This window comes from Myxocyprinus asiaticus, chromosome 20 (assembly GCF_019703515.2).
Source record: "Myxocyprinus asiaticus isolate MX2 ecotype Aquarium Trade chromosome 20, UBuf_Myxa_2, whole genome shotgun sequence".
NCBI classification, from domain to species: Eukaryota; Metazoa; Chordata; class Actinopteri; order Cypriniformes; family Catostomidae; genus Myxocyprinus; species Myxocyprinus asiaticus.
This window is the reverse complement of record NC_059363.1, coordinates 7,983,341-8,006,498: the sequence shown is the minus strand read 5'-3', so window position 1 is coordinate 8,006,498 and position 23,158 is coordinate 7,983,341. Positions and strand designations below refer to the sequence as shown.

The window sequence follows — 23,158 nt, the reverse complement described above, 5'->3', positions numbered from 1 at the left end:
GTGCTGTTGATTTAGCGCTCGAAGATGAAAAAAGGATGCTGCCCACGGGACGAAAAAAGGTAAAGAAGAGTTCGGTTAAGGTACTCTTAGTTTGACGCAATAGCTACCTTTTCTACCTCAGCCAGCCCTGTCCACGAAGATTTACCAGATGGTTAGTATTAAGGATGGTTAGGATAAAGAACATACGTTACGCTGGTCCGAGTGCTGGAATGTTGGGGCCGTTCAAACCGAATGCGTTTTAGCTTTCGCCTGCGCTGTTTTCCAATTATTTTCTATGCAAACATGCGGTAGACAAGTACTTCTCGATGTTTTATCAGAGTCTTGGGCAGGAGCGTCAACTTTAAAAAAATAGAAAATAAAAAAAGTGTCTCGAGACACTTGCGTTCTGTTCTATTCTTTGCGCTGCGTCGCGCGCAGGTGCGCAGCGTTTTTTAGACGTCAAGTTAAAAGGGACTTTAGCTTTTAAAAACGAGTCTCGAGACACCTGCATTCCGTTCTACTTTTGGCGCTGCGTCTGGCTGTTCAGCGCAAAAACACCTTCTAAACGGCCCCTGTTGTGTTACTTATGAGCACTGAATGCACTTCAAGCAATGAAAGAAGTGAATGAACCTAGAGCTGATAAAGCTATAAAGGTTTATTTCAATATCGTTTGAGGTGCTGCCGCTGAAATACCGCTCCCACACTCGGTTTGGTGTTCTGTGAGACAGGAGATCGATAACGTACGATCAGCGTCGACGTTTCATTTGCTGTTGCGTCAGGAGTCCGCTCATTACATATGGCTTGACTTTTCAGCGGTCGATATCGAAGCAACTCTTGCATTTTGTGTCATGATTTAACCTACAGAAAACTCAGCTTGTTTAACTGAGAAGATCAATCACTTAGACTACACATATCAGTGTTTGATAACAATAATAATAATAATAATACAAATAATATTGCAGTTTATGTATAGCCTACTTTGCTATAAAATAAAAAAAGAAAAGAAAACATAATTAATAATTTTTCATTTTATTTATTTATTTATTTATTTTTGCTAGGTGCCCTGAAGATATTGACTCAACAGTCAAGTCCATTCATGTCTGATAGAAACTGATGTGACATGGGGCAATTAAGATTTTACCCCTCTCACCTACAAAGCATCATCTGCTTTTGTGTTTTAACTTTTCTTTGACACCATAGTTTAAAATAATGGCACACAGTGGGGTCCTTGTGGAATGATATATGAATCGTAAATGATGCACCCACTTCTTTGCATAAGTTCACCATGTGTTCATTAAAACCATTTGTGCATGTCTGACTAGTTTTTGACAGGAATTTGACTTTTTCACTTGGTTGATTGCCTGGGTAATTTGCTATTCACTTTGTCTCCAGTACGCTCCATAAAATAGCAACCAGTCGTTTCCCTGTACTCAATATAATTGCATGCAAGTAGAACATATCATTAAAATGGTTTTGTATGCTGAATCAATTTATTTCAAAGCACAGCATGCACGCAATAGGTCTGTTAAGATGGGGGAGCTGTTGCACTGAACACTATATTGCTATGGATTATTCAGTCCTGCACTTCCAGTACAGTAATTTATTAGAAGCAGGGCGAAACATTTCATGCTTTCTCTACAGGCTGAATTACAAAATGGCCCTGAAATCTCCTTATTTGTGCTGTCTTATTAATGCTCATTGTGGGTGTTCTCCTTCCAAAACACATCCACTCAGCATGAACCAGCCAATCAGTGTTCGGCCTACAAAATGCCCTCCCTTGCTGATCATTTTAGTGTTAAGCTCTTGTTTAGCTGAATTAGCAATAACATTACTTTGGCTAAACAGCTGTCATAGGGCGTGATTTTGGTTGCCAATGTAAGACAATACTTGTAAACAGAAAAATTATTTGCTGAAATGACTGAAAATGTATTGAGTTTTTTATAGTTTATTTGTAAGTAATTTTAAAATGGTTCTCTGATAGATTTTAATTAGTAAATCATTCCTTCCTTCGATCTATCCATCTCTCCTTCCTTCCTTCCTTCCTTAGAACTGTCTGTTCGTCCGTCCGTCCTTCCTTATAAGATCCTTTTTTTAATAGTGGGTCTGTAAGACAGCTTTTGGTACAATGAATGAATCAGTAATTATTTCATTTCCCTTGAGACCATGTCTCTTTTTTAATGTCTAATATTTTAATTAAAATTCTTTCTTTGCCTTTACTCAAAAACAGAGTGTGCTATCCCCTACACATCACACCCATGTGCATCTCCTCGCACATGCATGACCTGGAGTCTTACGTGCTATATCTTGTCACATCATCATAGAGAAAGAAACACCTTTGTTGTAGCCCCTAAGAGACACATTTTCACGCTGCTGATGTGAGTTTCTGCTCTCTTGAGACTGCATTTCTCATAATAATGCCACGCGTCTGCACAGTACAATATTCTGTTTTTAGATAGGCAGGGAGAGGATGCTAATGACTCTGGTGGAGTGTAACTAGCTGTGATTGTATGCAGTATAAATAGAAAAAAAGGAAAAAGTACAGAGTCTGAGGTTGTATGTGTTTGTGTATTATTGATGCTTGTCCAGTTATATTGCTGTAGGATTTAGAAAGGATGAAAATTCTTTCATTATTTACTCACCTTTATGTCGTTCCTAACATGCAGGGCCAGCGCTAACTCTGCTGCAGCTAACAGCTGATTGCCTGTGTGGCAATCATTTACAACAAATGCAAGAACCATTTTTTTCGTCAAACCTAACACATCATTTTTTTAACTAAGCGTACTGAATGAGAAGGAGATATGACTTGGAATATAGTGCACAATGTGTATGGACAATTTTTTTATGGTGCTTTATAATGTTTTTGTGCTTTTTGGGGCTTGAGAGATGGGGTCATGCTGATTAGTTTCTATGAATCGTTTTGTGTTTTGCAAAAAACATAGAGCTAAAACAGCATACATGAGTATTAGTAAATAATGACTAGCGGTAGATAGTTATATTGGTTTTACCAATTAATCTGTGCCGATAGTTGCTTTTTGACACTATCGTTTATCGGCAAAAATACATACAAATACGGTAGTTCATTTTTAAGCACCAAATCTTAATTTTTCTGGTTATTATTGGAGTTTTGGTTGCACAATAAAATGCTTTTGGGATTTTATTCATTTTGGACTCTTGTAGCTTTAATGTCTGTGCCCGTCATAGTAAGAAAAGACTATGAAATCTTTGATCATTCTATAAATCAATAAAAAAAAAACTATCAGACGATTAATCAGTTATTGGCCTTTTCCACCACCTTAGTTACCTGTATTGGCAAAATCTCCTATCAGTCGACCTCTAATAATGACAGATTTTTCACTTTTGGGTGAACTATTCATTTGATGAAAAATAGTATGCTGATGGAAGAAAGCCATTGCTGGCCATGAAAATATGGAAAGTTCAGGGGCATCACAGTATTGCAGCAGCCGAAGGGCTGAGAAGGAATTTTATGTCAACATGACTGAAGCATTTTGTGTGTGTGCGTTCGTGCATGTGTGTGTGTGTGTGTGTGTATGTGTGTGATAGGTCATGTGTCATCTGATTGAGGGTGCTATTTGTTCACTGTGACACAGAAACCATTTTTGTTCTATTTCCTCCATGTGCTGAAAAATTCCTTCAATCCTCAGACCACATGCTGGTTACCTTCCCATCACCCAGCCTGTAGAGAGCAACCAGGCAGAAACCTCACTGAGTCACATTATCTTACCCCTCCCCACCCCCAGCACAGTTACTGTTTAAGACAAACAGGAAAATGATTCTAGGCAAAAGGAGAAAGGACCCGAGGTTTGATTTATTTGGGCAGCAGTCTCGTTTATACTCTGGGCTCTATCATGTTGATTTTGTCCTGTAGGCCAAGGGATGACCACACAGTCTAATTAATGGCCACAGGGGGTAAATTATGGCAGGTATTTGCATATTAATGAGCAAGTATACATACGCACACATTTCAACAACACTGTAGGTAATATTACTGACTGGAATAAAAGCAAAATAATGTGATGTAAACATAATGTGATTTTGTAGGTAGCATATTTTAATCACTCTCTCATCTTTGTTTTTAGTCATGTAAGTTATTCTCATTTAGTAAACATTATTTTACTTGAAAATTTTGAGCAAACAAATATATAGATTATTCACTTGTGTACTTGTTCTATTTGGTAACATTAACTTTGAACTATGAACAATTTTTATTTTTTATTTTTTAATAGAGCACAATTATGCATGTAGTCCAAAGGGTTGTTGAACTGCAACCATTCAGTCTGGATATGTAATGTCTTGGGTTTGTGTTCAAAAAGGTGGGTGTAAGTTAACAGGTAAAATTCCTCATAATTAAACCAGTATAATTTTGAGAACAGGAAAAAACCAAGGGGTAAAATGTTTCAAAAATTAAACCTAGCCATTGGAGGAGCCAACGAGTTTTCGACATTGATATTGTCTGCACACTTGTTTTGCCCAAACAGTCTTTTACATATACTGTAGCTCTATACATATATACAGAGATCCATGACTAGCACAGAAAGCAGTCATTTCCATGAGCAACAATCAGAACTTCTGTTTCCACATTTTCACAAACTACTCAGGACTGTTTGTGGCAGAGGGTCTTATCATTTTGTCTGGTTAGCAGGGGGCAGCTGATATTACAATGCAGATGAATGCCTGGCAGGATGGAAGCAATCTGTTCGCTCTCACTCAAAGAGGAGTCTCAACACCTGCTTTAGTTTCCTGCTCCTCCTCCCTATCTGCTTTGCACTGTGTGTCATGTCTGAGGTTGTTCCCTGCCCCTTTATAATTGGATGCTGTTCTATAACTTTCTCCCATTGCTATCATTATTTTGTTGGAAATGTGTATAAAAATTTAAAAGGAATTTACTTGTTAGAATGTACAAGGGAAACTGAGATGTTCTTTCTCGCTCTGTGTTTCTCCATCCTGAGTCTACCCTTGTGGGGTATGCAGCAGGGATTTGTGAAAAGATAGCAAGCTCAGTAGTTCTTAAGCAATGAAGAGACAGACGTCTGGTTGGGGTAGAGTGATTCCCCTGGGGCTTTAAGGATCATGTAGTGAGTGTCTCTGTTGTCTGGACAGGTGGTCCTCTGTTAGCTTCTGGGTCCATTTATGTTGTTTTGGTTGGTGGACATGAGTTTTAATGTATCATGGAATAGAAGCAACAACAATATGGTGTCATTATCTAAAGTCCAAGATTTAATTACAAAGCCAGTATTTATATCTGCTACACAGTACTAGAGAGCCCCTGGTCTCTGCATCAGACCCACAGTCCATGTAGGGAGCCCACGAACCACCCACAGTCTGTTACCTGACCAACTGATGCATACTGCACATAATATAAATGGCAAGGGCTGGCTAAAATCAATAATTGGAATCTCATTGGCTGACCAAAACGTATGTCTGTTTATTGTGATGTTTCCAAGCTAGTCTATAGATTGCAATGATCTTGTTCCTGAAGTATAAATCAGAATAATTTTCTTCATAGGGGAACAGATAAAAATATAGATAGATAGATAGATAGATAGATAGATAGATAGATAGATAGATAGATAGATAGATAGATAGAGTAACGTATAAACAGCAATGACAGGCAGACAAAGACGATGATGATGTGAAGAACCCAAGTGCAGTTTATTTACATAAGTGACAACCAAAAACGTGAATCCAAAACATAACAAACATAAACGACTTGACTTGACATGACTTGACAATGTTACATAAACAATACCTGACCAGAGACAATGGCAAACATGAGGGCTTAAATACACAGACATGGGTAACAAGACAACCAGTAAAAAGACAGAACTATAAACAAGATAGCAAGACTAATAACTAAACCAATGACAAACTAGAACTGATAATGAGTTAACAAGACAATAAACCAATGTAAACAAGACATATGAACATGGAGGGAAACATGAAATCACAAGACCAGGGGACCACATGACAAGATCACATTAGAGGAACAAACATGGCATGGAACAAAACACATACGACCCTGACATATAGATAGACAGATATATTAGTGTTGGGTTCGAGTCCACCTTAGTCCAGTCCGAGTCTTTAAACAATCGAGTCTGAGTCCAAAAGGGGCCAAGTCAGACTCAAGACTGAGTCCATAACAGGTCGAGTCCAAGTCGAGTCTGAGTCTGAATGAATCTGTATAAGAATCTGAATTAAAATTGTAACCGTAAACTCAACATCAATATTTTAAGCTTATTTTAACCTTCACAAGTAAGAAAAACAATTTGTCAATATAAATGCAAAACAACTAATGATTAGTAACCTGCTGAACAAATTTCAAAGTGGTTTCAGAATGAAAGCATATGATTTAGGTGTATGAAGGCAAAACTGTCCTTCAACACACTTCTTATTGCGTTCTGTTGACATTTCAATTATTTGTTGCTTTTCCCCTCCACACAAACATACACCAAAACAGTATTTCTACATCATTTTCAATTTGTCCATTCAATTTAGTTTAGTTTTATCTAAAATTATGGGTGAAATACATTTAATGTAATTAATTAAACACATTTAATGTGTTTAATACATTTAATAAATGGTAATATTAAAACATTTAATAATGCCCAAAAAATTAAATACAACAACAGAAAATAAAAACATAAAAGATCCATTAAAGTCCATTAAAATCGAGTACCCCAACTCTAATATATAATTAAGCATAACTTACCACGTGTCCCATTGAGAGCGAGAACCACTAATCACGACCACGAGGAGGTTACCCCATGTGACTCTACCCTCCCTAGCATCCGGGCCAATTTGGTTGCTTAGGAGACCTGTCTGGAGTTGCTCAGCATGCCCTAGATTTGAACTCGCGACTCCAGGGGTGATAGTCAGCATCAATACTCGCTGACCTACCCAGGCCCCCCATATTTTTGCATATATCTTAATAAATTGCAATAAAATTAAAATACAGTATGTTGTTTATATACTTATAATCAACAACTTTATGTAGCTGGTGGGTTGAAAATAATCACCAAAGGATTAGGGATGTGTGAGACTAGACGTCTAGGCGACTAAACGGTTCTGATGTTGCTAGTCGACACTGGGATTACTAGTCGGTTAATATTTTCCCCCATTTAACTGTTCAACATTTTTACTCATTTACATTTGGTTGCTGTCATATTAGCATAACATAAACTCCAGTCACAAAACTCAGGTCCTTAAAGGGGCCACATCCAATTTATGATGAGTTAAATTACATGAAATTTCTCCACTTGGCTACATTTAAATTAAAAGTTTTATATTTTTCCATCATTTTTTTATTCGATTACTTCTTTTGCAATGCTTCATGGGATTGTAGTTCATTCCCTTATTAAAGATGTGAAGTACACAGTCTTGTTCTTCAAATCAAAGTTTGTAATGTTGAGATAAAACTCAGAGCTGGTTGATTTGGTTTATGGTTTAGCACTCTTTTATGAAGAATTTTATGAAAACCCTAGGGGAAAAATAATAGAAACAATACATCCAGAACCAAGATGGCTGAAAAGTGTGCAGGCACTGTTGCACTCTATAATGGTGGTATCAAGTAGAATATCCTAGCACTAAACAGCATTTCAAAATTAAACAAAATGTGAATGGTAACTTAAGTTGTCTTTTCCTGTCTAAGTGGATGGATCTTGGTCAGAATAAGTTGCAAAGTGGACCAGACTTTATGCCGATAGTCAAAAGTCTGGCTATGATAGACTAGAGAGCCCTATATTGTGTGTCCGATTAACCATAGTACCATGTTGATGTTGACATGGTTTTATTATAAGTGTCAATTCCCTTTAGTGTCACAGTGCAGTAGAAAAGCTTAAACAATCCAATCCTATATTGGATTCAAACCACAAAATGCATGCAGATGCATTTGGTTAAGAAATGTAAGCCTCAGTATTAAAATCCTCCACATAAAAATGGCAATAAGTGTGCCTACTGAGCCCATTAGATAAGTCAGGCAGCAAGCTATTGATGCAGGGCATTGCAGGGGAGGAAGCATCTGTGGTGATTTTTAAGGTCACAACTGCATCTTTCTGCTGTTCTGTTTATATGCATAAACAAACACAATATATCAAGCTGTCTCGTTCACTATAAAAAGCCACAACAGTTTCTTACTGTTTGAAGAATACCGGCCATTGGCACAAAAAAGAAAAATTACAGAGACTAGCGCATCATGGAAAACTTGATGTTCCGACCTCGGTGCTCATTGTTAGTCTTCTGCTTTGGAAAATGGAGGATGAATTTATTAAGAACTTATTGGACAGATCTTGCAGCTATACCCCAGAAATAAGAACAGGAAATTGGAACATTGAGTTTCCTCAGTGTAAAGCGACATTATGGTATTGGATAGGAGGGGGTCCAAAAGTTGGCACAGCAGGCTGCTTCCTTATATTCCTGCATAGCCAGACTTTTGCAACCCAGCCTCACTGAAACACAGTACTGTCTAAATTTGTTCAAAACAAATTTCACTTGACTCATTGCAGTTTCCTGGTGAAATGAGCACTAGAGGTACTGAAACAAAAAAATACTTTTCACCCTGGCCCTGTTCCTCACACAATACTTATGACATAAAAATCATTAAAAATACAAAGTTAAAAAACTATATTGCATGACATTTTAACGTTTGCATTACATAACAACTACAATCTTGTTCTAAACATAAAAGCTTGTTCGAGCACAAAATTGTTCAAGCTAATTTTGTGCAGCAGCTCAACTAATAAAGTGTTGCACTTATGATGCAAAGGACCGGTATGGGTCCTGAAGAGCATGCAAGTCGACACGTGACTCAAACGTGTCATAGAAGTAGCACACAATGACTTGCTTGCTTCAGCATACGTTTTTCATCGCACTTTTTCTTTTTCTGACACCACTGGTTAGGTTTAAGTTTAAACCTCATCTGTTTGGGAGCACATTTAGTACATTTACACATGCTCACAGAGTACATGCTCAACTTTTGTCTATTGCAATAAAGTCTATTTCACTTTTCAGCTTATTGTCAAGAACCACCCACTTTGACAGGGAGAGACTATCTGACTGACATGAATAGTGACCAATCATAGTTTTCTTTGTTTTAACATGCCATTTAGAGGCATATATATCTGAAATAGTAACAACTCATATACACAATTGCACAGCAGTGTTGGTCCATAAATGGCTGTTCAGAATGCACAGAATTATTGGAAATGATTGGAAATGTGTGTTGACTTTGTATTTGTGTAAAGTAAATGTATGTCCATCCAAAAGTAATAGGTACCTACAAGGGGATATCTGGTTTTCTTGCTACTAAACACCTCAAACTGAATATCTTTCAAACATTTGCCACCTATCTGGAACTCCTGCAAGTTGTGTAACATCAGCCAATAAAATTTGTATTACTGTACACTACATGGCCAAAAGTCTGTAGTCACCCAAATGCCACACCCATATGTGACCCATTAATATTTTTATTTGTCCAAATACAGTAAATAACATGTGTAATGGGGCCTTGACTTGCCCAATCTGTCAGAAATGAAGTGGGGCATGTCTTAGCCTGCTTCTTTGACACTTGCCGGAAGTGTTTACAGAATGGATCAATTTGCTATTCTCCTTGGAATAAATGCCTGATTAATCCAGTGATCAGCTCAAGACTCAAGCACAGCCCCAGTAAATAAACACACAGAAGCTCAGACACACACAAACAAACACAAATAGGATCCAACAGCCAACCATTTGCTTGCACCTTTGAGAAAGCATATCATCCAATGAGTTAAGTCAACAGCTTCAATTTGCCTGTTGATTTTCTTTTTTCCTGTTTTTGCAAACGTTCTCCCGTGGCTCATAAACTAAGTTTATTCAGGTTTCATCTCCATGCAGGGATGAGAAGTCAGAAACTATATTTATGCCTAGTTTTCTGCTGTATGCCAAGCCAGTGTGTGACCATTCCACAGATGGATCTATCTGGATCAAAATAAGGGTGTCTTTGAATACTTGATCTTACAGTAGTAGATTTGTTAGATAGTAGCAAACCCAGACCAAAAAACAAGAGTACTGGGGAGTTTAAGCCTATGTTAAGCCTACTCAAAAGAGGAACGGTACATTAGATACTCTAACTACAATCCTCTGCTGTCCATTTTGAGTTGTAAAAAACTTTTGACACATACTGTATCAGATATTTTTTGGTCCGTTTGTACCGATCTGTGGCAGATGTCTGTGAAAAAAAAAAAAAAGGGGGGGGGGGGGGGATAGGTTGACAGTGTAAATGCGGCCACAGTAAAAATACAGTTGTGCTCAAAAGTTTGCATACCCTGGCAGAAATTGTGAAATTTTGGTATTGATTTTGAAAATATGATCAAGCAAAAAAAAGCTGTCGTTTATTTAAGGATAATGATCATATGAAGCCATTTATTATCACATAGTTGTTTGGCTCCTTTTTAAATCATAATGATAACAGAAATCACCCAAATGGCCCTGATCAAAAGTTTACATACCTTTGAATGTTTGGCCTTGTTACAGACACACAAGGTGACACACACAGGTTTAAATGGCAATTAAAGGTTAATTTCCCACACCTGTGGCTTTTTAAATTGCAATTAGTGTCTGTGTATAAATAGTCAATGAGTTTGTTAGCTCTCACATGGATGCACTGAGCAGGTTAGATACTGAGCCATGGGGAGCAGAAAAGAACTATCAAAAGACCTGCGTAACAAGGTAATGGAACTTTATAAAGATGGAAAAGGATATAAAAAGATATCCAAAGCCTTGAAAATGCCAGTCAGTACTGTTCAATCACTTATGAAGAAGTGGAAAATTTCGGGGATCTCTTGATACCAAGCAAAGGTCAGGCAGACCAAGAAAGATTTCAGCCACAACTGCCAAAAGATTTGTTCGGGATACAAAGAAAAACCCACAGGTATTCTCAGGAGAAATACAGGCTGCTCTGGAAAAAGACGGTGTGGTTGTTTCAAGGAGCACAATATGACGATACTTGAACAAAAATTAGCTGCATGGTTGAATTGCCAGAAAGAAGCCTTTACACGCAGTAAAGGTGCCAATGCCACAAAAATCCCGGTTACAATATGCCCGACAACACCTTGACACTCCTCACAGCTTCTGGCACACTGTAATTTGGAGTGACGAGACCAAAATAGAGATTTATGGTCACAACCATGAGCGCTATGTTTGGAGAGGGGTCAACAAGGCCTATAGTGAAAAGAATACCATCCCTTCTGTGAAGCATGGTGGTGGCTCACTGATGTTTTGGGGTGTGTGAGCTCTAAAGGCATGGGGAATCTTGTGAAAATTGATGGCAAGATGAATGCAGTATGTTATCAGAAAATACTGGCAGACAATTTGCATTCTTCTGCACGAAAGCTGCGCATGGGACGCTCTTGGACTTTCCAGCACGACAATGACCCTAAGCACAAGGCCAAGTTGACCCTCCAGTGGTTACAGCAGAAAAAGGTGAAGGTTCTGGAGTGGCCATCAAAGTCTCCTGACCTTAATATCATCGAGCCACTCTGGGGAGATCTCAAATGTGTGGTTCATGCAAGATGACCAAAGACTTTGCATGACCTGGAGGCATTTTGCCAAGACGAATGGGCAGCTATACCACCTGCAAGAATTTGGGGCCTCATAGACAACTATTACAAAAGACTGCACGATGTCATTGATGCTAAAGGGGGCAATACACAGTATTAAGAACTAAGGTTATGCAGACTTTTGAACAGGGGTCATTTCATTTTTTTCTTTGTTGCCATGTTTTGTTTTATGATTGTGCCATTCTGTAACCTACAGTTGAATATGAATCCCATAAGAAATAAAAGAAATGTGTTTTGCCTGCTCACTCATGTTTTCTTTAAAAATGGTACATATATTACATATATTTTCCAAGGGTATGCAAACTTTTGAGCACAACTGTAACCTGTTGAAAAGATCATCTGAAACCTGCATGAATTTCCATGCTGGTCCAGGCTGATTTATTGTGGTTAGTGCTGGTCTAGCTAGTGGATCATTATATGGTTAACCAGCATGGTCTTTCTGGTGAAGCTGATTGACTAAGGAAGTCTTGCTGGTTAAATGGGATGGTCTAACCACCCTAAAATTTTCGTAATTTACTCACCTCCAAACACATACAACTTACTTTCTTCTATAGAACACAAAGGGAGATATTAGGCACAAGAAGTTTTGGGTAGTAATGGACTTCGTATAATATGGATTACATAATCAGATTACAAAAACCAATTGTCATTAGATTTTTTTATGTGCTTAATCAGATTACAGTTTTTTTTTATTTTATTTTTTTTATGAATTACAGTTAATTTTGTATGTATTACATGGGAGGACAAATAGCAAGTTTTTGTTTGATTTCATATTTATCAACATTTAATGAAAGTGTGAAAAGGACTGTAAATTAGCACTTAATACACTTAAAATTAGATTTCCATAAAACAACATGCAATAAGTATCCTAAAGTAATCATATTATATTACCTAGAAAAGTGTAATATAAAAGATTGTGTTACTGATACAATTTTTAGTTGTTCAATTTGTAATCAGTTCCAGATTACATTTCAGAAGTAATCAACCCAACACTGGGTACGGCATAATAATTAAAGAAAGTGAATGGTGGCTGAACTAACATTCAGCCTACAATCTTCTTTTTGGAACAACATGATGGTGAGTGAATAATATCAGAATGAAGAATGATGAATTTTCATTTTTGGGTGAACCATCCCTTTAAGAAGTCCAGTATGGGAATGTATTCAATGGGGCATCCCATTCACAAATAAACACTAGAAGGCCTCTTTACACCTTCCATTCAAAGGTGCAGGGACATTACCACTGTAAAAATGATCTTCGCTATGCAGCTCTCAAAAATTCAAACTGGCAGGAAATGTTTGGTTACAACACACGTGAGAACAAATATGACATGGCACTTCGAGGGGTCCATTTTTTAATCTACTGTATATATAAAAAGATCAGTTCACATTTTGCCACTGATTTGCCATTGTTAATTGATTTGTTTGCCAGTAACATTTGTGCTGTCTCTTAAAAAACACCAGCTGCAACTGAAACAGAAGCAGTTTCTTTAGAGCTTAAATCCAGCAGAGAAGAGGTCACACAAGTAACCTCTCAGTAGGTTTTATCAAAGACTGTTTAGCCCTAGACGTACCACAATTGGGAGACCCAATATGGCTAATGTAGAAAATAAAGCCCCATCTTACAGCTAAAAGAGCCAATCAACTTTTAGATACAGACATCGTCTGTCAGTCAACTAGAAAATGTGCATGCGCATTAAACTGGACCAGCCTGAAAAATAGCACTTTTTAATGTGATCTGAGCTAAGGAAGCACAATTTATTGTACCTTCGTTGTAAGACTTAACTCCTGATTTGAAATGTGTCCTTTGATTGTAATCTTGACCAACCGTTTTGGAGATTTCGGTCTCTCCCCATTCAAATAGATAGCAGCTGTACTTTTCTGCCGCTTGTATAAATAAAAAAAAGCTGCCTGGGAGCGTTCCAAAAATGGCCGCCGAGTGGACTGACTTGCCTTGAAAGGGACATTGGTTTTATTACTTGACTTTGAGACCTTTGTTTCAGTTGCATGTAAACAAAACAAAGCTATATACTTGTAAACGTTGCTATTTTCATCGTACTGTACTCTCCCAACATACTCAGTGGATTTTATCACCTGCAAATGGTGTCTTAGATATCCAGACTGATTTCTGAAGGAGGCTCAACTATGCTGACTTTTCTGTTCGCTTTCTGGATTTTTAGAGGTTATGTTTATGTGTGTCTAGGTGCATATGTGAGTATCACACAGACTATCTGTTTTTCGGCAGAGGAAGGTGCGAAACAGCTGCTGTCTCACCTACTGAGAGACTGGCACTCATTTGTAAGCTTGTGAAACCAAGCAAAAAAGAAAAAAGTGCATGCCCTTGTGTGACAGTAAAACACACAACAGGGGAGAGCAGACAGGATATCAGCAGTTGCCCTTTATCATAGGGACATACTGTAAATAACTTTACCTGTGACACAGCACTTTAGGGGCTCCCAGCTCTGATTCCCACCTCAGTGGTGACAGTAGCATCCAAGAAATATCAGCACTCTCAAAAATACAATTTAGATTAAAGGGGAAAAATTCTACACATTTGGCCCATTGTCACCCCGAAATCTATGTATACCAAGCGTGTTGCTCTTGTGCTTGGATGAATACAGTACATTGCAATATACTTAAGAATGACAATGTAATTCTAAGGAAAACACATATAATATGGGAGTACCATATGAAATGGTATGTCGAATGCAAGAATCTTTAAGATTTAATTATGACAATGATTGCTTTTAGAGCTTTTGTTTGTTTGTTTTCAGTCCAGGCCTGTTGAGCTTGAGATGACGTTAATGATGCATGCTGGACATGCGATTATGGGATTTTGTTATATGGCATCCCATGGGGATTAAAGAAAATTTAAGAGACAGAGGAAAAGCCAGAGACAAAAGGAAGCTCATGTGTGTGTTGGACAAAGAGAGGAATTTTATGGCCCCCTATGAAAGATTGTAAATATTCAAACGAAAGTGCAGGGAGGCATTGTTTGCTGTTTCACATTCACCCTGGTCTTCCCACATCGAGCTAGATGCTCCCTCTCCTTTATCCCAAGTGCTGAGATGGGAGCTAACTATGACAAAAGGTAGAAATTAGACAGAGCACATATTTTCACTTGTTGCCAGAAATGGCTAGCAAACAGAAATTGTTCACCTGTGGAGGAAACCAAAGCAACAGTACGCTGCTTGTACACAAATGCAGTCTGTATCGGGTTATCAGTATATATCACTTAATTACAGATTTACATCACAATCACAGATATATCTCAAAAAATGTCTAACAATAATTACGTTTTGATTCAAAGAAAAATGTAAGTGTTGTGTTTAAAAGCAGTTTATCTGAGTGATTTTTGATTCATTTAAAAATGTAAGTGTTGTGTTTAAAAGCAGTTTAGATAATTGATTTTTGATTCATTGAAAAAAATTTGTTTAGACAATTGATTTTTGATTCATTAAAAAACATTTATCTTTTGTTTAAAATTAGTTTAGAAAATAGAATCATTGAAAAAAGTGTTTTGTTTATAAGTTTAGATCATTTATTTTTGATTCATAGAAAAACATTACTGTTTTGTTTCAAAGTAGTTTAGAAAATGTATTTTGTATTTTTGATTAATTGAAAAAGGTTAGTTTATTTAATTGATTTCTGATTCATTGAAAAACAGTGTTTTGTTTAAAAGTATTTTAGATCATTGATTTTTGATTAATTGAAAAATGTTAGTGTTTGTTTTAAAAGTGGTTTAGATAAATTATTTTGGATTAATTGAAAATTTTAGTGTTTTGTTTAAAAGTAGTTTAGATAATTGATTTTTTATTCATTAAAAAAAAATGGTTTAGACAATTGATTTTTGATTCATTGAAAAACATTACTGTTTTGTTTAAAATTAGTTTAGAAAATAGAATCATTGAAAAAAGTGTTTTGTTTATAAATTTAGATAATTGATATTTGATTAATAGAAAAACATTACTGTTTTGTTTCAAAGTAGTTTAGAAAATGTATTTTCGATTAATTGAAAAACATTAGTGTTTTGTTTAAAAGTATTTTAGATCATTGATTAATTTAAAATTTTTAGTGTTTGTTTTAAAAATGGTTTAGATAAATTATTTTTGATTAATTGAAAATGTTAGTGTTTTGTTTAAAAGTAGTTAAGATAATAGATTTTTGTAATAATTGAAAAACGTTAGTTTAGTTTAAAAAGTCATTTATATAATTTATTTTTGATTAGATAAACAGATCTAAACTCTATCCATTTAGCTAACTGTGCAGTGCTAAATTACAATTTGCCCTGTGTAAAACGACACAACACATTGCAGCCAGAAACATTCCTACATAATTTATATATATATATATATATATATATATATATATATATATATATATATATATATATATATAAACTGAAAATCATTGTATAATTCGCACACTAGTGCTGACAGATGATTCTGACAGTTCGAGAATTCTGAGGCTGAGAATGCCTTGCTTTCCTGCAGGCCAGATAACTTTACCAAAGACTGAGTCCTGTGCCCAGCCTTTTTAGCTGCCAGCCTCTGCCGTGCCAAAAAGCTGATTAGCTCTCTCAGTCAGCCAAGTGAATGGACAGCTGCACTCTGGACAGTAGAGTAACTCAAGTTTTACGATCAGGTCTCTGTGAGTGAACAAGCACAAGTCAGAGGATTTTGAAATAGAAGCGTAGTGCAATAACTGGTGTCTGTAGGTTAAGTCTGTATTGAAAGCATCATGAGTGTTCAGTTACTCAGAAATATGACTCAGCAATGCTTCAAAAAGTGATTATGTCTGCTTGCAGTGAGAAGTGATACATCTTTACTGGCAATTATCTGGCATCTTTATGTGACAGCATGTGAAAACTGCTGTTCCTCTGTTTTTTGTTTTATTTTATCACTAACTCACAGTATATGACCTTAAGCATATTTATTTGTGAGGAAATTGGCATAATGGAAAACAGCATTTACTGCAAGTGTATAAAGCTTATTTAACCTTTAAAGACAACATTCGCAAAGCATTTAACTTATGCAATACCAAATGTGAAAGATTATTCAGAGCGAAAGAACATAGGGCGGGACTTGATTCTTTGGAATTTGAGTGGATCATGAAAAGTGAAAAGGGGTAAAGCTATGTGTGGCAGGGTGGAGGGCGGGGCCGGGTCATGAGGGTGAATAAGGCCGATTAAGCCCGAGAGGGATAAGGCCGACCGGAGACAGCAGTGCGACAGAGAGAGAGTTACGGACAGCTGTCTGACACCTGTGTGTGTGTGTGTGTTTGTCTTTTTGGTTTTGTTTCTCATTAAATTATCATTTATATTGTCATGCCGGTTCTCGCCTCCTCCTTTCCATTGAGCTGTGTTACACTGGTGCCGAAACTCGGGAAGGAGGAGGGATGCGCCGCAGTAGAGTCCTCACCACTACCATCCACCCCAACAGAGCAGCCATGGCCATCCGCCAGGGGATGGAGGAGCCCGGCCGCCTGAGAACGGAGGAACGGCCGCCGACCGCGAGGGGAGGAGGGGCTCCTAACCGACCGCCTGGAGCAGTCAGGGCTGCTGCCAGGGGCAGAGGAGACCCCTACCAGCCGCTGAAACGTGGCAGGGTCTGAGACCACCGACCGCAAGCGGGGAGGGGCTCCTGGCCGACCGCCTGAAGCGGGAGGACCGCTGCCAGGGGCAGGGGAGACCCCTACCATCCACCTAAAACGCGGCGGGGCGTTCCGTCTGCCAGGGGCCGGAGGACTGCCTCCGATCCGCCCGGGGAGGCGTGGCTGTCGTCCACCAGATGGTGGAGGAGTGGCCGAGGACCAGGCTACGGCGTATCGGAGAACCGGCGAGTAATAATATATATTTTTTCTCTCTCTCTCCTCTCTCTCTCTCCCGCTGACGCTCCGCGTTGGCCTTTCCCTCTCTTTTTAAATATTATTTTAATTATATTTTAAGTTGGTATCATCACCGTTATGGTGTAAGTACCGTGTTTTTGTTATTGTTGTTTTCCCTCCCCCTGTCCCTTCCCAGATCCAGGAAGGCGGGGATGACCTGCCGGCAGACGGGGCCAGAAGGGCATGCCCCCCCCCCCCTCCTCTCGGAAAAGAGGGGGGGGTGTATGTCATGCAGGGGACTCCCCGGCCTGAAGAAACAAGGGAGAAATGTGGCAGGGCGGAGGGTGGGGCCGGGTTGTGATTCCGCACACCCGGCCTCTAATAAGGCTGATTAAGCCCGAGAGGGATAAGGCCGACCGGAGATGGCAGTGCGACAGAGAGAGAGTTACGGACAGCTGTCCGACACCTGTGTGTGTGTTTGTCTTTTTGGTTAGGTTTCTCATAAATTATCATTTATATTGTCAAGCCGGTTCTCACCTCCTCCTTTCCATTGAGCTGTGTTACACTATGATATTATTGGTTAATTTTCCCCACCCTGTACAGACTTTGTTACGTCAGCTGAAAAAAGTTGCATTAGCGGTGGAGAAAGTTATTATACTTTGATAAAATTTTCTTTAGCATAACATTAAGCGATGAAGCATGCATTATAGGTAAATTAAAGTAAACATGGTCAATTTTGATTCCATATGGTCTTTAAAGGATCTTAGGATATTAAGGATATTATATTTTAATTTCCTTTAAATTATATTAAAGTAATTATATAAAAGGCTCAATTTATGGCATTATTAAACAATAATAAAAAAGGCCAAATTATGTAAAAAAAAAAAAAAAAAAATAATGCCATTCTGCATTGACATTTAGCATAGTAAGATGTTATAGCAAGTGTTTCTGATGAAAGGGTTTCAGTGCCAGGACTGACACAGCAAATGTTTAAGCATCACAATACAGATCTGCTGTGTCAGTCCATAACTGTATCAGTTTAAGCACTTCACCACAGTAAAGTACTTTAGTAATGCACAATGTCACAGCAGATATTGGACACTGGAAAGATATATGCACTTCAATGCAATTTTGGTAAACAGCATCGATATTGTATGCATGATATATAAGCAGTCAAAAACATAAGGTACACATCAGCACACATTCGGGACCATATTTAGAGTTTAAACTTTATTAACCTCTAAACCGCACTGCATACGCATTCTTCAGAAGCAGACTCGTTAGGACAGTTATTCGGAGCAAAAAAGGATTAATTCACTGAGACTGTGAATTTATAAAGTTTACAGTGCAATAAACAAATTAATAAACTAAATGAAATGTCACAAAAAACAAAGTATACTAATACAAAAGAGAGAATGTAATCAAATAACCTATCTAAAGTTAATTATGAATTCTATCTATCTATCTGTTGTGGCAGGATGAATTAGGCACAGACAATTATTCTCAAGTGCACAGTCCCACAAAGGGGGTGTTTTATTGTGACAGTAAGTAAAAGGAGAACTTAATGGTGCGTGGTGTCTTCGGTGCAAGGGCGGGGTGAGCGTGTCGGGTGTCTGTGTTCGTGAATCCTGCCACACTGGTGGAGAATGCTGGCTGAAATGAGGAAAATGAGGTCAGACAATGAAACTTACCCCAATTCTCCATCTGGTTTTTCCACAGGTCCAGCTCTCTCTCTGGAAACAATGGAGGAGCTCATGCATTAGCTCATGAACATCTCCCTCCACCAGCAACAAATCATGGAAAACTTTCAGCACGCCAAGAGCGGGCGGAACAGGAGCTCATGCAGCTGCGATTGGAAGCTGCTGCTCACATACCGATCCCCGAACCCCGTGCCCGAGCTAGTCAACTGATCACCAAGCTAACGGAGCATGATGACGTGGAGGCATATCTGCAAACGTTCGAGGTGATAGCTGAAAGGGAGGGGTGGGATTGGAGCGAGTGGGTGAGAACGCTTGCGCCCTTTTTAATGGGGGAAGTGCAGCGCGCCTACTACGCACTCAGCCCAGCCTCTGTTGATGACTACAAAGAGCTAAAGAATGAGATCTTGGCATGGGTGGGGCTTTCACTGGTATGTGCGGCGCAGCGCTTCCATAAATGGGTGTATGATGCTCAGGTTCCCGCCCACGTAATTGCTTCGCAGCTGTCCCGTCTAGCCTGTCTGTGGCTGTTGTCTGGACAACCGACGCCAGTACAGGTAGCGGAACGAGTGGTGGTAGACAAGTTCCTCCTGTCCCTTCCCCGCATGCAACAGAGGGCTGTAGGAATGCGGAACCCCGAGACCCTCGCCGCCCTGGTGGAGGCTGTGGAACTGGCGGAGGCAACACAGGCCCTTGGTGGCAGAGAGAGAGCTGTCACCTATTTCCGGAAAACGCACCAGGAAAGGCGACCACTGGAGGGCACCTCACAGCCGGTAAGCAGACCAGCAACATCGTTTGTGCGGGAGGAACCCATGCCCACGGACCCAAACCCCCCGGAGGCCTGAGCCTGGCTGGCAGGTTGCATCATTCACATAGCAGTGCCCCGGGAAGCCCCAGAAAGGGAGGTGAAGGTCGAGGGCCACTGTGTGAAAGCCCTCCTGGATTCCGGGAGCACGGTAAGCCTGGCCCAACCCCAGATAGTTTCTCCCCGACCACACAGCAAAGCCTCAATCCCTGTCACCTGTGTGCATGGCGACACGCGCTACGTCCCAACACGGTCAGTTACCATCAAGGCCGAACCAGGAAGCTGGCCAGTGGAAGTCGGAATTGTCAAAGATCTGCCGGTGCCCCTGCTCTTAGGACGAGACTGGCCGGGGTTCGAACAGCTGTTGGCCCGAGCTGTCCAACCTGCCAGCCGCCGGGGGCAACGCTGCAGAGGACCCCGACCAAGACCATGCAGACGCCCGGTGTTGCTGGCCACTGACAGCGAGTGAGATGGTGAGTTGAGATTGATTGCTCCTAATCTATATTCTGACCTCTTCCAACAGATAACGAAAGGGGGCGCGTTTGGCAGGGAACAACGGGAGGACGACCGCCTAAGAAACTGCTGGTCCCAGGTCAGAATAGTCAACGGCAAGGTACGACTTCCTGCCCCCCACCCTTCTCTTCACTTCATTGTGGAAAATGATCTGCTGTACTGTGTCACTCACAGGCGGGGGGAGGAGAAACGCCTCTTGGTGGTGCCACGTACCAAGACGGAGACCGTGCTCGAGTTGGCCCACTTGCATCCCATGACCGGGCACTTAGGAATTGAGAACACCACCCGACGAATTAGAGACCGGTTCCATTGGCCCGGACTGGATGTGGAAGTGAGGCGCTATTGCCAGAGCTGTGCGGTCTGCCAAAGAACGGCTCCACAAAGACCTCCCCCCAGCCCCCTCATACCCCTGCCACAGTGGTGGAGAATGCGGGCACTTTTGTGGGCAAAGACGGCACAGTTGGGCACCAACAGTTACGTCACTCTTCCTCTCATTCATGGGTTCGATGGAAAGCCTGGAGTGGGATGGAGAAAACAAGAGGATGGCCTCCCAGCTGCAGCAAAGGGTAAGTGGCACTTAATAAGCATTTACCCTGTAGCTGGCTGAGGCTGTCATATTAATTTGTGTTTTTTCTCTGTTCCCACCTGGGTGCGAGTGAGAGGAGGAGTTGGCCCGGAGAGGTATCCTCCTTACGTCCACTCCGACCGCAGGGCCTGGTTGAGGAAGTAGCATTCCCATGTGGGCGGCTATAGAGTCGACGGGGTGACGCTTGGGGGGGTGGGGATGTGCCGGAATGAGCAGGTCTCAAATATGAATAGTAAATAATAAAGTCAACATAACATAAAAATTGACCCTTCCTTAATACATGTGCCTGGTCTTTTCAGTTTGTGAATGATTGATCAGTGCATGTTCTTCCAAAAAAGATAAAAAATTTTGTTTTCATAATCTTTTTTCAAAACTTGCTCTGCCCCTTAAACATCTTTCCTTTTCGGCTGACATTACCAAGCTCCATTTTTCTGTTCTTTATTTACCTCCAACCAGCTGGCTAATCCAATCAGATATTAGTGCAAGAACAACCAGTTGAATGAATCTTACAAATGTAACAAATGTAACTTCTATAGGTTGAGTGGGTGGTATCCAGTAGTTTATTTGCTCATGGAACAGAACAAACAACTATTTCTGCTCTGTTGCTCTGTTGCCCTTGCAGTGTATGTGTGTGCTGTGTGTGCTATGACAGGACACAGCTCACTGCCTGTTTGAGGGTTTTCAGTAATGTCCGCTCTGTGTTCATAACCGCTTGAGCAGTGGCCAGTGCTCTACTCTGTAGCATCAGCTCCTGTCACAAACTGTAATCCTCCATGCAAGCCTGACCTCAGCCCATTTATGCCAACCACTGGCCAGAGAGGATCTGCAGTCAAATGGGAATCTTGTGGCCAGTGCATGGACACTATAATCAGATCCATAATTCTACTTTCTTTGTCGATAAGTTGGCTACATTTCTGAAAAATATAAGTTTCTAATATGAAACAATTATGAAACCTAGACAGATTGTAACAGATTGTGTGTGCTATTACCAAAATCTTATATTAAATTCAGTTTATTTGTATTGTGTTTTTTACAATACATGCTGTTCAAAAGCAGCTTTACAGAAAATTACTCACATGGTAATATTTATGTAACAGTAATGATTATTTAGCTGGAAATTAAAAGCAAATGTTCATAGGGCTATGTTGATATAACCATAATGGCTACTTTTGGATAATTCTGTTTGTGGTGATGGTGGCATGGTCGTGTGTCTGCGGGAGAGAGAGAGTGGTAAGGCTCATCATCTGGGTTATCATCATCTCTAACACCTGTTTCTTGTTGTAGTGATGGCAGAGGGAGACATAAAAAGGCGCATGAGGTGTCAGAGTGACAGAGAAAGTGAAGCCAGAGAGACTGTTCCTGCATCTGCAGCAATACGACATGTTTGTGTGTATTATGTGGTTATTGAAGGCTCTTTTTGTTTAAGTTTTTGAGTGATGCTGAAAAGTAATAAAATACTCACGTTGACAGTTCACTGCCTCCTGACTCTTCCATTGCTCAAATTAGGAACTTGCTACAAAGTTACATGCTTCACAAATGAAAAGAACTACATTTTAATATTTTACAATGTGATGAACGCAACCCAAATGATAAGACTATAGTCCATCTCAAGCATGTCAACAATAACAAAGAATTTGAACGCAAGTTTCCTGCAGCACTAAATGGATCCTTTAAATAATGTTCTGAGTTAACATAGTTTCCTCAAATAATGTCAAACGCCTACCTGAAGTAACTTATCCAGATAAACTATCGTAGTTTAGATGCTCACAATAATTTCCTCAGTGGAGAGATCAAGAATGATCACTCCTGTTATAACAAAGTCTTTTTAGGCAAGTCAGGTCAATCGGTGGCCATCTTTGGAATGCTCTCGTGCAGCCAATTTCTATGTATAGAAGCAGCATACAATGTCCCCAAAACAGTTGGTCAAGATAACTATTAAAGAACATATTTCAAATCAGGATTTGAATATAACAACAATGCTACCATAAATTGTGCTTCTTTAGCTCAGATTACATTAAAAAAATATTTTTTCCCGGCTTGTATGTTGACTGACAGAAGATGACTGTATCTTGAAGGTGATTGGCTCATTTACCTGTAAGGCAGGACTTCCTTTCTACATCCATTGACCATTGGGAGTT

At 39.6% G+C, this 23,158-nt stretch overlaps 1 protein-coding gene across 4 annotated transcripts; it reads left to right on the top strand.

Moving 5' to 3' along the window:
• Positions 1 to 5: 5 nt before the first annotated feature.
• LOC127411191 (uncharacterized) lies at positions 6 to 22,428 on the top strand. 4 transcript variants are annotated; one of them, XM_051646588.1, is made up of 4 exons: positions 6 to 59; positions 19,139 to 19,889; positions 20,445 to 20,534; positions 20,609 to 20,838. In XM_051646588.1, exons 1-4 carry the CDS (start codon positions 25 to 27, stop codon positions 20,708 to 20,710), a joined length of 978 nt encoding a protein of 325 aa, XP_051502548.1. In that variant the 5' UTR covers positions 6 to 24; the 3' UTR covers positions 20,711 to 20,838. The 4 variants fall into 4 exon arrangements, 2 of the variants coding, with proteins under 2 accessions (XP_051502548.1, XP_051502547.1); XR_007892232.1 differs by lacking the exon at positions 20,445 to 20,534 and having other exon boundaries at positions 19,139 to 20,394; positions 20,609 to 20,714; XR_007892233.1 differs by lacking the exon at positions 20,609 to 20,838 and having other exon boundaries at positions 19,139 to 20,072; positions 20,445 to 20,504.
• The last annotated feature ends 730 nt before the right edge of the window (positions 22,429 to 23,158 follow it).

Coding starts and splice junctions, on each gene's coding strand:
- LOC127411191 (XM_051646587.1), top strand. CDS start 25: ATGAAAAAAGGATGCTGCCCACGGGACGAAAAAAG. Junction 60..19,138: donor TGCCCACGGGACGAAAAAAG/GTAAAGAAGAGT, acceptor GTTTTTCCACAG/GTCCAGCTCTCTCTCTGGAA. Junction 19,890..20,444: donor TGGAGGGCACCTCACAGCCG/GTAAGCAGACCA, acceptor CTCTTCCAACAG/ATAACGAAAGGGGGCGCGTT.